Source organism: Schistosoma haematobium, chromosome 2, assembly GCF_000699445.3.
Source record: "Schistosoma haematobium chromosome 2, whole genome shotgun sequence".
Taxonomy (NCBI): Eukaryota; Metazoa; Platyhelminthes; class Trematoda; order Strigeidida; family Schistosomatidae; genus Schistosoma; species Schistosoma haematobium.
Window position 1 is genome coordinate 30,777,172 of NC_067197.1, and position 19,162 is coordinate 30,796,333.

General features: G+C 35.1%; 1 protein-coding gene across 1 annotated transcript in view; it reads left to right on the plus strand.

Annotated features, from left to right (window-relative positions):
- Positions 1–1,183: 1,183 nt before the first annotated feature.
- The window catches only part of GOT1 (Golgi Transport), a 41,421-nt gene continuing 23,442 nt past the window's right edge, over positions 1,184–19,162 (plus strand). Inside the window, exons 1-5 of the mRNA XM_051214920.1 lie at positions 1,184–1,361; positions 1,399–1,580; positions 1,616–1,724; positions 1,756–1,970; positions 5,247–5,397. Of these exons, the coding sequence (XP_051068105.1) occupies positions 1,253–1,361; positions 1,399–1,580; positions 1,616–1,724; positions 1,756–1,970; positions 5,247–5,397 (766 nt within the window). The 5' untranslated portion in view covers positions 1,184–1,252. The remainder of the gene's footprint in view (positions 1,362–1,398; positions 1,581–1,615; positions 1,725–1,755; positions 1,971–5,246; positions 5,398–19,162) is intronic.

The following is a 19,162-nucleotide window of genomic DNA, read 5'->3' on the forward strand; positions in this document are numbered from 1 at the left end:
GTAAACCAAAAATTCACATTCCGAAAGTATGTACGTGGGGGCATTTTCACGCGCATTCGCACAAAACACTTCAATTGGATATTTAGTGGCTTTTTATCTGACTCCAGTTAAATCGTATGCTGATTGTTATTAAAATATACATGCCATCAACCGCCGTATATTTCCATCGACTTCATTCTAGTTAAGGAATAACGGAATAAGTCAAATACGCGAATGGATTTCAAAAACGTATATTTCCTACATTCATCGATCTGACGAGACGAGCGAAGTGAAACGAAATGACGCGTTGTGGAGAAGGTGAGTGAGCCAACTCGATTTAACCAAGCGTGACTCAGTATTTACTGTCAGACCAAAAATTGGTTACAGACACATAGTGAATAGGATAAGCAGTTGACACACATACGACCATGTAGAAACACTGGGAGGAATAAGAGAATAAGTGAAAAAGTCAAACGTTAGCTTAAGGAGAATGGAAAATTGGTCTGTCCGGATCCCAGAATAACCTACATGGGCTTGACATAGTACCAGCGTCTACAAGCAAGGTAAACAAGTGACTACAAGTGGTCAGATGTACGAGGATCTGTCCCACACGTATGTCTTTAATGATACCATAAAGGTATCCAATGTTATTTCCGATTAACATCTCCAGAAGTTATCGTTTTAGTCTAACTAAAGGAAAGGCCAGAAGTCATGTAAATTTTGCTGAAAAAAGTAACCATCAGATGATGAAAGGATGAGGTAAAAACTGTGTGAAAGTTTTTCGTTCAATATTTTTAGCAGATTCAGATCATTCAAAGTAAGTATATGTTATTTGATCTTATGTTATCAGACGATATCGATTTGGGCTATATCAATCGTTGTACTCAACTGACATGGGTTAAGCTTCATTTAATTAACTGAAGTTACAGTGGGAAGGAACAAAAAATTTGGTTTTAGGGGGAGGTGTACTGGTATGAAACTATTTTACTGACTATCAAGAAGATGGTAAGGGCATCCTCTTTGAGCGGTAACTTACTAAATAGTGACGTAGATTCCTGATAGTGAAAATCAAGATACTTAATGACTTCAAGGCTTACAAGACAAGTGGCAATATCAAGCACTTACGAGAGTGCCTGGTGTGAGGGAAAATAATGTAACGTGACAGTATATTGAAATTTATTGTTAATCCCTATAGGTTGCGTTAAACGTCTAAGGTTGTTGGGTGAGCGCCTGATTTGTAGACTGTCACTTGTTTCGGAGCTTTCAGATAGTGATGTCATTTTTCGAATTAGTTCATGATGCACCACCAATCGAAGTATATGCACTAACAGAAGCATGTAATGAAGACAAAGATACTCACAAAGTTAACCTTGGCGTTGGTGGTAAGTTTTAGGTGTTCATCAAGAATAAAAATTGTAGCGTATCGCACAAATGAAGGCAAACCATGGGTTCTACCTGTAGTTCGAACGGTTGAGTCCCTCATGGCGGCTGATCATAACCTTGATAAGGAATATCTTCCAGTATCTGGTATTGATATTATGTGCAAATCGGCAACTAAACTCGTCCTTGGGGAAGATTGTAAACTGATTGCTTCTAAAAAGGTAATTACATTCACCTCTTACTATCCTCGTACTAGGCAGACAGTTGTCAAACGTTGGGAGGAACAGGTGCAGTGTATTTAGCTCTCCAGTTCCTATCAAATATTTCCAAATGTACTACTGTCTACATTTCCAACCCTTCATGGCGTATGCAAATGTTGAATAATAATTTCTTTAGCTAACCACAAGGGTATATCTCTCCTTGTCCGTTTGGACATAAAGGAGTATTGTTACTGGGATCCTTCGTCTAGAAAGGTCAACTTTACTGGGATGCTAGAGGACCTAAACAAAGCCCCTGAACGAGCTATTGTCATTCTTCATGCCTGTGCTCATAACCCAACTGGGACTGATTTATCTCATGATCAGTGGAATCAACTGGCATTACTTATCAAGGTAAACTAATTTTTCCTGACTTGTGAAATTATGCATTCAATAAATCAAGGATGTCTAATTAAATATGTAGATGGATTTCATTAGAAAAAATTATTGTAAGGTTTTGTAATTGGATTTAACATTTCCTTTGATACTTCATATTGACTCATAGATGTGAGCTAGTTTCTCAGAATTAAAGGGTTGTAGGTATCATATCAAATGATGTCCATTAATGAGCGGAGATACATTTTGTAAGCCTTACTACTGTCAATCTTCACACCAATTATTAGACAGATCAAAGAGATCCTCACCTCTGGCTGAAATAGATGTATGAAATAACATCATTGGATTAATCGACAGATCGTTATTGAATTCGAAAAATTACAGTATTTATTGAAAGTATGCGTTTAAAGAACTACTTTTCTGATTGGTCGTACAGGCCAAAGGACAGACGCTAAACGGACCGAATTTCAAAACCTTTAAAATTTTATTACCCCTTTCGATGCTCTCGATCAATATGGACCTTTATGGTAGTCTCCCTTGTTGGTGTGCGCCTTTTTTTATTCACCATTTTGCTCGCGCATTTATTAATGTGAACCAGAGCAGACTACCCCGTTGCATTCTGTGTATTAACGGCGGTATACGTTGCGTGATATGGGTCAGAGTCGTTCCCAGTGTCTCAGATGCATTTGCTTTTCATCTGTCCTTCAATCATGAATTCCACTATTCCTTCATGCATGCCTTTTCACTCTTCTCAAATCATATTTCCGCCGTTCAGTCCTCACCATTATTACTTCGCTATTTAGCTATTTTTCTCATTTCATCATGCTAATCAGTTATGGCAACTTGGAGCAACACTTATCTATACCAGAATCTATGTCGATAATGTCCTTCTGCAGGGTGCATGGCGCAGCCCAGATGCAACCTACAATAAATTTTACCATCAACCAAACGACATTTCAAATAAACTTCACCCGACAGATACGTTTTTAGCCAGGGTTTCGTATATCGGAACTGTAGACATGGCAGAGAGTCTTTTGAATGACCATCTAGGAGTCATTGGTCTTAATTTGAGAGTGATCGCCTTCAGTTTTGTGCAGACCACAACCCACTTTTGTCTATCTGTCTATTCGTGTAATGCACGTAAATCCTTAACACACAAAATTACTCGAAGCTTACCTAAGTACCGAAACACCTGTTAATCAAAGCATCATAACGAATTGGAGGCACAGTTGTATCTGATAACTTCCAGAAGTTGTTTCAACCCATTCGACGCACTGTCCGAAAGAAGTCCGATGTCAGCGAAACAATCTGTAAAGTTTATGGAGCACGAATTAGCAACATCGAGGGCCATTCTGAAAGTTGGGAAGTTCAGTATGTCTGTCGCTTCAACAACGTTAACTAGACTACTTCTCTCCATGGCGGGCGAACACTAATCCGACCAACGAAGCGAGGGTTTATTAAGGACTCTAACGCAACCATGTACGCATACATCTCAGGTAGATCGAGAAAATACAATCATTTTTCTCGATTGTACTGAAGCAATAGTAGTGTTAGGGAACATCTCACAATTTTACAATTCCTTTTAAATTTTTCTCTTGGTATCGCGCCTAAATAGCAATAAAAGGGGTATATTGATATGGAGTTGGCCTGTTTCGTGTAGAGATTTTTGTCTTAACTACTTGAATTACGTTGACTTACAGTCCGACAAAACTCAGCTTATCTAAATCACACTTGGTCAGTTAGGCATTAGTGTCTGTAAATACTTTGTAACTTCGAAATGCAAAACACTTGCAAGAATAACGTTAGTTTTTACCCGTACTCGCTCTCTATGGTAAACTGCTAGAAGTAGTCAAAAATTCATGTATTTAGTTAATTGTGAGTTCCAGTGGTTGCGTGGCAGAAAACGTCAATCCACGTATTGTAAAAGCCAGATCGGCTTGCATAAATGTAAGCTATTTTCAGCGCTGTTGTAATATCGATCTGGGTGTATAGGGTCAGGTTTATAACTGTTTGTTGAGACCAGTCTTCATATATGCTTGTGAAATCCGAGCCCTCCGACCTAAGGATATTCTCAGCCCTCCTTGTTTGAACGCTGTTGTTTCCAAAGAACTGCTCATATCTGATGACAGCACCATGTTAACCGTGCTGAGGTCCAACAATGTATATTTGGATACTGATGAGGATTCAATTAGGACCATCTTAAAACACCGACTTCGGTGGTTTGGTCATGCCACACAAATGCCATTCCGACGGCTTTCTTATAGGGAGTTATCTCTCCACGTCATGACTGAGTTGAAAACGCGGAGAGATAGTCAGTTTGTGACATATCTTTCAGTAAAAGAAAACTGTTTACAACTGGCTCTGTCAGGTCATCATGATCGGGGTCATAGAGTTCATTCAAACTAGTGGTTTTGGACGCTGTCATATATGGTCGGAATAGAAATCAGTGGTGATTCTGTTGTATTTTTCTGTCACTCCCTTCGTAAAGTTAGATGAGCTTCTTTAAATGGAAGAAGTTCAGGTGTATTTTTGACTGGACTGTTTCTTACTCGTCCATTTATTGATTGTACTACCATTCTCTCCTTTATTTCTTCGCAATATTATCTCGTCTGTTTCCCCTTTCTCTGCTGACCTACTGTACCAAGTCTTACCTAAATAATAAATAACATATACTTTCCTGAATGCCAAATGTATGTTCGTTCCAGTTCAAATTATCAGTGATTTCGTGACCTTTTACATTTATACTAAGTCTAAGTGTTAAGTTTGTGTTCACATCTAGCATTTTGTTTCTCGCCAGTACTTCAATAATTAAATAAATAGGGATTTTTTCGAAGACCTCATGAATGGTTTGTCGCGATGGTGATTAATGTACGAACGTGCAAAGTGTTATATCAAAACTCTTGCTTGTCGCCTGATTTCATTGAGATAGTCTTTCAATGAACACATTCGCGTGAACTAAATTAATCAGTCTGTAATAGTATCTTCAGGTTTTAATTTCACTCTTACTATCATGTCAGATTGTGCTGATCATTTTTTTTTGTGTTAGACGTTGCGAGATCTATCTACACGTATTTACGTGACCTTACATTGTTTTTCCTTGTTCATATGAGCAAATATATTCAGTAACCAAAGCTTTCTGGAGTATCTCGTAATTTGTAGGTAGTCATTACTTTAAGTAGTCTGTGCTTACTCCTACTATATTAGAAGCTAACTGCGAACTGAACATTTTCATTTGGTTCGAAATAATCAACGAGTGCTTTTTGAATAGTTTGTTTATTCACCTTATTTTTTCAGGAGAAAAAACTTTTCCCTGTATTTGACATGGCTTACCAAGGATTTGCTAGCGGAAACCTAGATAATGATGCATGGGCTGTCCGTTTATTTGCTTCAATGGGGATGGAGATGTTTATTGCTCAATCATTTTCGAAAAATTTTGGACTTTATAGTTAGTTCTATATTATTGCTTTACCTTGTTCACACCGTATGATTTCTATTAACTATTGTATTGATTTTACTAAACTGTTTGTGTGTATCACTCTATTTTGGCATCTGAAGTTAATCTAAAGATAGTCACATTCGTATAAAGACTCAGTGATCTTCCACTTAAAATTCTGACTAATCACTTTCCGTCAAAATTACTACTCCTAATTCCTAGTTAACAAAGAGTAAAAACTATCTAATAACGTAAATAATTTACTACTTTATTGTAGAGATTTCGTTCAAAGTTACAGAAGGGTTCTCTACGACTATTCATTGCTTCTATTTGTGCAACTAGACGGTATCACACTCTTTACACCAACTCATTACATTATGCACATAAAAGCACACGGTTATCAATTACTGTTGAAGAAGAAAAAAATCAAATGACTGTGTAATCATGGAATTATTTCAAATCATCAAAGGTGCATTTCATAAGGCTAGATTTCCATTTCAGTTTATCTAATAATCTCCCAAAATATTTATTTATTTGAACACATAAGTATTGGTAAGAAGGGGCACCGAATACATATGCGCCACACAAGTCACTTCATTGGTGTGAGGGCTGTGATACTGCCCGGGTGCCCGAACCGAAGCACGTGGTCTTCTTAGGGAGCCACACTCGGAGCCTTTGACCTGAAGGTCTGATCCACAAGGTAGCGGAGCGACGTCAGCAAATGCATCCCCATGACAGCCGGTGACTAAAAATTGGTTCATACGCCATTTTTTCCTTCAGGATCCTGGAACCAGCCCATGTGCATCAGTGGTTCGGAATCAGGGTTTTCCAACTCCCCTAGGTGAACTCCCCATGTCCACCAACCCGGTTAAAGCGCCGGACATTCGCTTTTCGTCCTCTCAATTTCGTAAACAACACCCCCGCCTCGAGAAGGCAGTGAGTAGGATTGAAGTAAATCGAACCAAACGTTTCAAAAATAGTAATATTTCTTACCTTTTGCATTTCCCAAACCTCTCATACTTCCAGGCTAATGTAATTTTTATTACCATGATCTGTCTATCTAGACTTCTGAACCCTTTTGTTTTCCTATACACATTTCGCTTGTTTTCAACAACTTTCATCCTGATAATATTCAGAAATATCTTTAGGGATATCTCTAGTATTGGTGATTTGTCTGTAGTGTACCGCGCTTGCAGTTCGTTTTTATATTGACTTTTAATGTCACTGCAGTTTTATTCTTTATTAAATAATGATATCTGATATCAGTCAGTCAGCTACAACGTAGGACCAGGCACATGTATGCATCGGTCCAAGTTGCCACACCTCCTGAGCATAAAATGAACACCAAATTCATAGTAATTACTTTAATCGTAGTAATACATAAAAGAATGATTGTGTATAAAGATATAGTACAGGAAGAAAGAATTAGTTGGTAGAAAGAAAGGTATAAAGCAGTTTTAATTTCTCCGTTTAAAGGATGACAAAGAGTGTATACGCCTACGTCATTGTGATTGATTCTGAGCCATGTCACCCAGAGTCTCCAACCACTACTGATTCCGATGATTGCGCGAACCCAAACCAAGTAGTCTGCATCTACCAACATGGCTCAGACTTTAAGAGCTAATGCCACGTTTTGGTTCGGTCGTTCCTAACTTTCTTCTGACCATCCCCAAGACTAGTCAGCATTGCGTGTCCTGGTAATAGGTATTCAGGTATGCATAACAGGTGACCCACCCATCTCAGTAGATGAAGATTTACCATCATTCCTTAATGCAGTGCGCCTAATCTCACTATTACTTACCCAGTGATCCCAGCAGATGCTGGCGATATTTCTAAAAAATCTGCGATCAAACACAAGTAGTTTATGAATATCTTCCACTCTTAATGGCCACGTTTCGCAGCCGTAAAGTAAAACAAAACGAACTGCCGCGCAGTATACTCGTCCTTTAATTGATAGACGGATATCTCGCCTTCATCATAGGTGACGTAAGTTGGCAAAAGCCAGACGAGCTTTTCAAATCCGTGCAGAGATTTCGTCAGACACCAACCCATTAGGGCTGACTAGACTTCCGAGATAATTGAAATTGTCAACGCGTTCGACTGTTTCATTCCCTATCCTTAGTTCAGGTGTCACCTAACAAACACTAATGCAACTAAGAATGGTATTCAACATGACACTAACTTAGTTCGTATGTCGACGTATCCCAAACATCCTGGTATTGCTGCTCAGTACTACCAAAAGACTGCATTTTATCAGCGTCTTAGCGAAACAGGACTACATCATCTGCGTGTACTGAGTCGATAAGTAGACCTCGTGGAAGGATATCAATGCCCAAAACTTCAGTCGACGAGAACGTTATTTCCATCAATAGGTCTATGATGAAGTTAAACAAAAATGGAGGTGATGAACAGGCTTGTCGGATACCACTTGAGGTTGCGAAATCAGATGACAGTTTGCCATAAGCTCTAACTCGATTGGTAGTGTTCGAGTAAAGAGTCTTCACAAGGTTTATGTATTTTTGAGGTACGTCCTTCAATAACAGACACTGCCACAGAACCTCTCGGGCAACAGAGTCAAAGGCTGATTTTGAGTCAAGAAAGACCATCATTGTCGGACGCCGATAAGTGTGCCTGTGTTCTAAAATCTGACGAACGATGAATATGTGGTCGATGCAGTCACGACCAGGTCCGAAGCCAGTCTGGTTTTCTCGTGTTTGCAATTCACGAGCCTTTATTAGGTACCCAATAATTATCGAGACTAGTATTTTAGATGATATGTTAGTCAAACTAATCCCTCTATGATTATCACAGGATGATTTTGATCCTTTCCTACAAATTAGGACGACCAGTGATTGTTACCAGATGGGATTACATTCAGTTCCCAGATTTCAGCTAAAATATTAGTCCACCTTATCGATAAAACTGAATCATCATCCTTAAAGACCTCAGAAGCCAATCCATCTGGACCAACTGCTCTTCCTCGTTTCAGATTAGCTATAGCTTTTTTCGGTGGGGGGGCTACTTCAATATTTCATTAAGGGTCTTTGGAAACGGTGGGTAGCCGTATAGTAGCTGAATGCCAGCTGAACTGCTCCTTAATGTATTCCATCCATTGTTCTAAACGTCTGGGCTTAGAGTATATATATATATAGTCAGGTGAAACTCGCTTTAAGATCATCATAGAGTTTGACTTGCTCCTAACCAGTCACTGGCATTTTTATTAATTGAACTAAGCCATGTTTTAAATCTCGGCCATGACTTCCTCTTTAAAGGAATGCAATCGACATTGTTGAACCGTCAATCTAAAGCGTTACACCTTTATACATGTTTACCGAGTTTGCAAAAAATGCAGTACTTTTGTTTATTATGACGCAACGAAGTCTTTTTTTATTGTACTACACTATATTCTTCAAGGTATATTACTGTGGATTACAAACCAACACATTTACAATGGTATTCATCTTCTCTTATCTCACTCCGAACATGTCCAATAACATGTCATCTGGAAACCACTCAACCTTTAGGAAACTCGTTGTAGGCTTCACTTCATATTCATCTAATTTGAATTAAGTAGTCGAATGCTGTCAATAACCTTAAAAGCATAAAACTTTGACTAAGACCCTGATACGTAAATCTTAACTTCATGGATACGTTACATAAATAGTCAACTACTCTTATCAACTCATCGTACGAATTTACAAAGAGCATTATTAAACTTTTGATTATCCCATCGTATAGTTTTTTCGCCCTCGTACATATTCTGTTTTGGATGCGAAGTCATGCAAAAACGTGGGAAAAATTATCATTAAACTTTTAACAAGTATGAAATAATTGATATTGCTACTTCATTTATTCAATAGTAGTTTTCGTTTCAGTGAACTTTACGTTATACTTCACGAACTCGTTGAGCACATTCTCTTCAGGTTCTACAATTATATATCTAAATTAATAGTCCGAAAAATGGCCAGTTTAATGGCAAGATGTATCGTTTAAAGTCACAGCATGTGAATTTAGGATTATCAGAAGGGTTTTGTGGAGACTTTAGAAATGGTGGTCTAGCTTCAATTGAATCATGATTTCAACCACTGGAATTTAGGATTGACAAACAAAATAGAATAAACGTAGTTATTCATCTCCCCAATATATGATTCATTCACTTCTCATTCATCCCTCCTCATTACGCCTTACTAATTTTCCACACAATATAGTCTTCCACTAAACATTTGATTGGATTGTAATTGCACTATTATTTCTCTCACCCTATCTGACCCATAATTATTCTGATCATGGATCTTGAATTTTCACTTTACATATAAGCTGATTCAAGTTAACATTCATATGAGTCATATCAACATTAACAATTTTATATTTTGTGTGACAATCCTAAATTCACATGATTTGAACGATGTACTTTGCCCTTAACCTGGCCATTTTTTAGATTATTAATTTAGATATATAATTGTAGAACCTGAAGAGAATTTATCGAATAGAATATTCTTCATTCAAATATTAGTATTTCAATATCATGGAGATCATTAAACGTCATTTATTGTCAGTAGTATTAATTAACTTTTAAGTATTCGTTGTTGCACTTTAAATCAAACTACAAATTACACAAAAAGAATATATGTACACCTAGTGATGCATGGATTTACTGATTAGTTAATTAAAATTTAGTGCATGATCTAAATGCACTTTATGTAATATTTTTATTTCAATAGAATGATATTGAACTTGATTACTGTTGGAGGTGTTCTGGTGACTATTTAAGAAGCTTAAAAAAAATAATCGTATAGATATCTCATAAATAAAACAACCATAATTTCAGACTTCAGTTATAGTTTATATCCCAACTAACGAGTATAGGTAGTTTAATTTAAATAAATAAGTGTACACGCGTGTAATGATGCCTCAGAGATAGTTGTATTTAAAATGGGCTACTAATGCCATTTCACATGACATTAGTTTTGTTGTTTGTATCAATCACTCAGTTGTGTAAATAAAGTTTACTATTGTAGTTCTTGGTCAACCTTTTTTATTTTAAGAATAACTGTACAGATGGTCTACGTAGTCCTATTCATGGCTTTTATTTTTTGTTTTAAGTAAGATTTATTTTGACTTCTCTTGTTACAGCTAACATATAATTAGTAAACCATACAATGTGTTGTTCTTTGATCTAACATCGTCATGATATGTTAGTTTGAACGAATATGATATTTTATTTACCAAAAATCAGTCGAAATATTTACATTTCTGATAGAACATTGCACCTTTTGAATCACACCAGTTTTCATGATAATCTATCACATGTTATCAAGTAATTAAACTTCTATAGTTGGGAATTATTAGCTGTATATTTTCTTCATGTATATGTATATATGAGTGTAGTTTCATGTTTCATAGATTTATTTTACTATGTCAAATTTATTAGGAAAGTTGATTTGACGTCGTTCAAGTTACTCGAGTAGTTATTGATACTGGGACATTAGCACCATACGCCAGATTCGTTATTCAACTACTTGACGAACAATGCAATGAAAGCTATCATTTATCAAATAGGTTTTTTACGAAACAATGTCACTGTCGTAAAAGATCATCATTAAAGCTGTCGTTATTTAAATCTATTATGGTGACTAACATTAATCATAGTGTAGTATTGGTTTTTACTTGTTTTCAGCATCATTCCCTCTAAAATTTCGTTTTCAGTGTGGAATGCTAATTCGTTTCAAGCTTCTAATACCAATTAAAATATTTGCTTTACAATAAAATAGTGTTGTATGTTGTGATGGGACTACTAAATGACATACAAGTTAGAAAAAAGGAAATGCGAGTTGATATCAGACATTTAATCACCAACTTCTTTCTAAGTAGTATACTTACTTAAACAATAGAGTTTAACCTCATGTAAACATGTGTCGTTTTTATTTTACCTTTACTATTTAACTCTGTGCATGGATCAAGATATTAGATTGAATAATAATATTAAAAATGAAATCTAAAATAGTGTAATGTAATAAAGTATCCAATATTTGAAAAGAGATGGATATTGAAAATCTTTGGTTCATTATAGTTGATTTTAGACCCTAACATGGTTCCTTACTATGACTTGCTTACTTAAAACTGTTTGTTACCCATCTTGAGACATAGGGCTCTGACCAGGAATCCTCAACCAACTATGTTCTGTGCTCTTCTTTCTAGTTTTTGTCAAATGCTACTCATCCTTGTGATGTCTGCCTCCGATTCCTGGTGGCATGTGTTCTTTGATCTGCCTCTTTTCCTTTTGCCTTCAATATTCTAAGTTAGGGTTTGCCTTCTGATTCAGTGTATAATGCTTTCCACAAAGTATATCCTTTCCACCTCCAGCGACTTTTCCTAATTTCTTCCTCAACTGGGTGTTGTTTTGTTCTCTGCCACAGCAAATTATTATTAATGGTTTCTGGCGGACGGATCTGGAGTATGTTATGCAGACAGCTGTTTATAAATAAATGTCTGAACCGTTCTTTTGATTGTTGCAGTAGTTGTCTAATTTTCAGCCCCCGTACAATAGAACTGTTTTAACGTTTTTACTATTGTTGATGTTTATTTTCATTCATTTAGTTTTGTTGTTGACAATTCTTGGCGGTTGTATTAATGTTCAATTAAGTACTTTTAACGGCTACCCACTTTTGTGGCAGATAGTTTGTTTTTCTCTTTTAAGTCCGTTCGCCAGTTCTTTTCAAGTTCTAGAAAACGGTTTACTTCTAGATGAAATTAACTAATTATAATGTTACAGTCTTTGCTACTTAGTTCAGTGCATCTGTCATGGTAGACAATAGAGAAGAAAGCTACTTATAATTAAGTAGTTTAATCTTGAGTCATGTAGTTTAACTTGAAAATTTTCACAATTATACTGACGTTGTCATTTAATTGTTGAGCGTAAATTTTATTAGATCTAACATAGAGATTAAAATATTCAACACATCAATGGTTCAATACGTACACTTTAATACATGTTTATCACTAACTGATTAATAGACCTGTTAAACATTTGCGCTTATGGAAATAAAAAGAATGACAATCCCATTTACTTCTATCTTTGCCTATGAAATTAACTTTAGGTCTACTCAAGGTTCGAGTAGACTGTCAATAAACAGACTTTTTAATGACGGGGATTTATTTTTTTAATGAGTCGAAGTGGTTCTTCTTACTTGAATACATTCGAGAATAAAGATTTTTGATGTACTGGAGGTTGATTTCAAAAGACTGCACGTATCTATCAGTCATCTAATAATATGAGGAACTTCCAACCCAAATATCAGGTTGCTGTTATGCCATTATTATTAATGTTCACATTATTATCTTTCACGTTAAACTGAAGCATAATTGGAAAACTATAAATACTGCTTATTTTCACTCTCTTCTCTTATTGGTTTGTAACACATTCACCTTCACTTGAGTGTGTATATTTAAATTTATTGAGCTACTTACTTAGATTATTTGACAGAGAGATAATGTCATTTTTGTCAGTAATAATTTACTTAAATTTTACATATAAGTATTTCCGTGCTTGTATGAAAAAGTATGATTGATTACATGCTACAGCCCACCCATATACTCTTTTACCCCTTTAAGCATCATTTACTCAGAGTGCTTGATGATTTATTCGCATCTACGTGTAAAATCAATTCATCTGTCACACAATGTTTTTTCTTATCATTTTATTTATGCCGCTCTGAAATAAACTGTTGCAACGATTTCATATAAACCGTTAGAAATTTTGGTAAGTAACAGTTATCAGGGCGATGAACAGACCAACTATCAAAGTAGAATTAGAGATATTTCGCTACATATTGCGTAATTATTCTTTTTATTATATCATTATTTTTTCTTCAGGGTCATACGGGTGGAATTTAATCAATATTGTTTGTCGGATAGTTTGACTTTTCACTCTATATCCAGTTGTTTAGTGTTGAAGCATCGATGTATTGTAATTATGGTTTAGTCCCGAATAATAATTTGAGTGTTCATATTTCACTCATCACTGAAAAATCATAATGACAGAAACTATGTAAGCAATGATGTGATTTTAGCGAATAGTAATGGACCATATATATGTGTATGTTCACTACATAACATTTATCGGTGATTCATCTGTATACTGGAAACCAATATTTTTATGTCACACTGAACAAAATATTCTTTTTTTGTCAATATAAAGATTTTAACCTGTTCTTCAGATGTGTATTGCTATAAGAACTGTAGTTCTTCAACATATAAATTTTCTGGCCTTATTATTATAATATTTGTAAATTGTGAGAATTCATTCGCATTAAACTTAAGTTTTCAAATAGTTCCGATTTGTTACCTAGTTAACCATTAAAACAAAACAAAAAATGTGTGATAGATTTAAGAGAGAGAGAGAGAGAATATATATACATATTTATCTGAAGACAGAATGATTTTTTCAGGTATTATTTCAGTTCAATTAGACTAAATAATTTAACGTATCCTGTTGTTTATTTGTTTATCCAGATATTAATTAATCACACGTGATTCCAGCATATGCGAATATATGTTTGAATGTATAAGGTAGTAGACAGAAAGTTATGCCGTTGGCATCGATATTTCTTACAATTCAATGAATTCATCATTTGCTCAATTATCTTCTATGCTGTTAAATACAGATGTGAATGAATACAAACTACTCATTTATTTGAAAACACAGGACACTAGAACTAGAAAGTCACTTGTTCCTGTAGTTTACCAATAAGTTCAGTGTATTAAATGATGTTTGCTCCATGTAAATATAACAGTTGTTGACAATCCTGAATACTGCACTTCATTGCGTCGTCCCACTGTACTGTATATATATATATATAAGGGACTATTCATTGACTATTGTAAAGATATGTGGAACCATATGCCAAACCAAAAGTAATAATGTCCTTAAGCATGTGTTTTCACTGTGGTAACAGTTGAATCCAACTTACTTAACTAAAATTGATAATCTAAGCGAGATTTTAAGAAGTATATCTTTCATTTTTAAATTCTGTCAACATGATCAAGTGAGCTGTTGTGTTTTAATAGCTGAAAATAAAATGACCCTGTATTCGAAATATATTAACTAGTGTTGAATATATATTAATTGAAAAGTTCGAATGAAAGAGATTAATAAAGCATATAAGTTACTCGGTTTTTATATTCCCAAGGGATTGACATCATTATGATACACTCACTTACTAAGTATATGTTTACGTACGTGACTCTAGTCAAACTACTTGTTTGATGGTTAATAATACTATCAGGGTTCGGATCTCCAAACTAATCGCTGAAATCCGAATCCTTTATTTAATAAACCACCCTTTCATGGTGCTTTAACTTATAACTGGTAAAATGAAATATAACAAATTAATCATGATTAGAAGAATTCGTTTCCAGGACACTGACTCTTTGGGCATCAACGAGCCACAGTAATGGTTCACACTTTTTATTATGTTCAAACTCACTCCGCTATGTTATATTTCTAGCAACAGTTCTTGAAGTACATCAACCCAAATAGGTGCATCATATGATAGCGCTTTTCATCAAATAAACTAGTATTATCAAGTAAAAACGTAGAATCACAGAATAGCTTGTCAACAATAAGTACTCACGATCCTACAATGAGTCGAAACCATGACATCCGAACATTTTGGTAAACATGAAATCTTTCTCTTTAATTTATGTTCCAGTTACCTGAAATTCAAACTTCAAACAATTAGTAATCACCAAAATATATCGCGTGTTACTGGTGCGCCCGTAGCAAGCGAAGACTTAGATGAGAAGACCAATTTGTAATTTGATACAAAACTACAGAGCGCTTTCATAAAATATGAAAACCATGCATTAAATACTTCATTTTCACATCTTCCATCAGTTGTCTCTTACAAACTTCGTCGTTCCTCCATTCCTGTTGTTTTTATAATTACTGTCTGTTTCTATTCCTGTTCTCTTCTATTCGATCTTCTCAACCTTCTGTAGCTAGGCATGCCACTTCTGATTGGTGTTACATACTACTTATGTCTGTCGACATAAGTAGCATACACCACACGCCCTATTGTGAAGTCGCAAACTGGCATGAAATAACTAGCCAATATACTAATATGTTCGACCATATGTATATTTAGTTTTTGTGAATTCACATTACATCATATAAACTTGTTTTCATATTACCATACTGACGTCACTTAACAAAGTACTACAACACTATTGTGTTAAACATAAAATATTATGTAAATATATGTATATTGCAGTCGTTGTTAACCACTAATTCTGTATATCATCAAGGTAACGTATTAAAATAGTTGCATTGTTATTGATCATTAAACACTTCATAAATGGACTTTTTCTTTTTACTGGTTGACAGATTCATTACTAATTTAAAATTCACTGGGAAAAATATGAGGGCGAAGTAAATTTTTTCCGACACTGATTAAACACTACGTAATTGTCAATGTCGTTTTCTCAATGCTGACGGAATTCTATCAATCAAGTTGCAATGTGATCACCAGTCTAAGCGACTCGACGTTACGTACACCATGTTTCTATGTTGGATGGTTGGATGTGGTCCTCAGGATACCTTGGGTTTATGTTTCATGTTAGTTGGTACTCATCAGTATGGCATACCTCCAACCTTGATCCATAAAAAGTCGACCAACACTTGACACTGGGAATTACTCAGTAAGAAAACGATGTAAACATCTCAGTCCTGTAGAATGTCGATCACGTCACGATCAGCTCAATGGTAACATCTCAGACTGTGAAACTGGATGATTCGGGTTCAAACCTCATAGTGAACATCAGTTCTCTCAATATTTTAGGTATTTCTCGTTAGTGATTATTGACTAACACGAAACATAAGCCCAAGGTTTCCTGTCGACTACTTTAAACCATCTTATATCAATTTTTGCTTTCTCAAGTCATCATTTTCTAATCCTTTCTTTATGTGACATACATTATGACCTACTGGAAAATACAATAACACGAAAAAACTCCCGAAAACAATTGTCGAAAATAGCTATCCCTCCTAGGATAACAGACACGACAATCATAAAAATCCTCTGGAGCCCTAAAGTAAGCTGTTCATAAACAGAGAATAGTGTTCCTGATATGCTGAAGATAAAATCATCTGCTATGGCTTTGTCCCCTGGATCGTATAGTAACTATGACAAAACATCAGTAATATAATTTTCCAAAACTTTGAACTTTAGGTTGGCTTCTGCTCTCGACTTCTGGTCCACGACTGTGCTAACAACAAACTCCCATTTTGGTCCACATCAGTGTGTCTGTATAAATTCACTCTCAGACTATGTCGACCACATACGAGAATTTTTATAATCACATCTTCGAGTGTTCTCTTGCTTCGCTATCAGAAGCCTAATTATGATCATGTCTCAATAGAATTGTCTTTCAAATTCATTTACGAACTAGAAACTTTTGCAGAGGCCTTAGCAATTTATCGATTTAAACGGCATGTACAATCCCTAATTCTGTGATTGTCCTAACCTCCTTTATTTTTTCATACTTAATGACTAATTACTCTTATCATTCACCAAGTTTCCTCCTTCATGCTCATCAAAAGGATAACCAACTCGCATATCCATTGTCTATAAATTATCCTAATCTAATGTTTAAATTATTTTGCAACATTTTTGATAATACAAATTTTTGAACTTTATAATTTTCTGTTACAACTTGTTCACAATAAATATAATTTCAGTAAAGACAAAAATGCATAATGTGCTCATCTCACCTAGTGTCTAGTGACAAATTGATAAGCAACCTTCATGAATTAATTCAAATTGATTTTACGCATATTATATTATATTAATTTTGAGAATTAGTATATAGCTGCGAAATTTGTTGTAGTGTTCCTTACGTCTAGATGTGTTTAGGTTAATTAGCTATCTGCTTGTTTTTGTCTACTTTACCATTTGTGTTTATTGACTATGTTTGTTGAACATACAAAAGCATTTGAGTTAATGATAATACTATTTACCTATGTATTAAAAATTCACTTGATATTTTGATCTTTAAAAGGCTAATTATTTCTCTAGTTTGGAACTATTGTTGAATGTTTCAGTTATAAATGTTATACACCCATTTGTATTGTGTATTGTAAAAGTGGAAATGTTGAATATCAAGACTTGAAAAAAAACCCAAGTATATCAGTAATTTCATAAAGAATATACATTCCAACCCAGATAAATTATAAAAAAGGATATCATGATTAAAAATACTAATGATGTTCCATCACCATATATAGAAAAGATAAATTAAAAAGGTGTTCAATACAGCTCAATTGTACATTAGTTTATCAACCATACCAGCACTATCATAACGAGTCCAAAGTAGATTACAATCGATATGTTTGATTAATATATCGGCTTAACTAATGTACTAATGTACTTGTAACATAAATTGTATTTTTTTAAGGATTTATCGTTTCATAAAGATACTTTTTTTTTATTTCATGACGTAATTCAAACCATTTTGGTTTGCCTTTGCCTTCACTAAAACTATTTTGCTCATAATTATATTGGTTAATCCATATAATATAAACCTTAACACTTGACCTTTTTTTCTTATTTATTGCTTCAACCTATTTTCTCCTTATGGAAAATTCTCAATCCGTATTAAATTTGTTTCCCATCTAATAGAATTATTATCATAATTAATCTGATATAAAAATTAATTTTGAATTTTTCTCTTCATTCTATTGATTTTGAATCACTACCGTAGCTTTTCTTTATTGTAGAATAAAGAAAATTCATTTAACATTATCCGTAACCTATATATATGACCATTTAGTTTTTGGTCATCATTATATTTTCTATGCCTTAAATTTTTATACTTTCTTAAAGTTGGCTGATTCTATTCAAATATTTGTAGATTTCTAGTAACGTGACAAATTTGTTGAAAAAAATTGTTTGACTAAATATTTCTTTGTTTTTAGGAAATATTTAATTTATGCAATAGTAAGGAAGAAAAGCCCCCAACTTCCCTGGTACGGCCGAGAGTGGGGAGAGTCCGCTCTCCTTCTCGAAATGCTCTCACATGGCCACGTGTATACAACCACTACTAAGGAAGTCCTACTCACTGCCTTCTCGAGGCGAGGGTGTTGTTTACGGAATTGAGAGGACGAAAAGCGAATGTCCGGCGCTTTAACCGGGTTGGTGGACATGGAGAGTCTACCTAGGAGAGTTGGAAAACCCTGATTCCGAACCACTGATGCACATGGGCTGGTTCCAGGATCCTGAAGGAAAAAATGGCGTATGAACCAATTTCTAGTCACCGGATGTCATGGGGCTGCATCTGCTGACGTCGCTCCGCTACCTTGTGGATCAGACCTTCAGGTCAAAGGCTCCGAGTGTGTCTCCCTAAGAAGACCACGTGCTTTGGTTTGGGCACCCGGGCAGTATCAAAGCCCTCACACCAATGAAGTGACTTGTGTGGCGCATATGTATTCGGTGCTTCTTTGTACCAATATTTATGTGTTTAAATAAATAAATACGGGAGAAAACTGCGTGAGAGATTAGTAAACAACTAATTCATCGTTGGCAAGAGTAGAGATAAAAGTATTACTAACGGTTTTGAAATTCAAGGAATATGGTTATTAACTTTAACATTTGTAATTTTAGTTTATTCTTGAATTAAGGCTTCATGAAGCTTCCTATGCCGAACTGTTTATCTTCGAGTTCCCACTACAAGTATTCTATGTTTCTAAACCCATTTAATCTTGTGCTGATAAGGTAGGGCA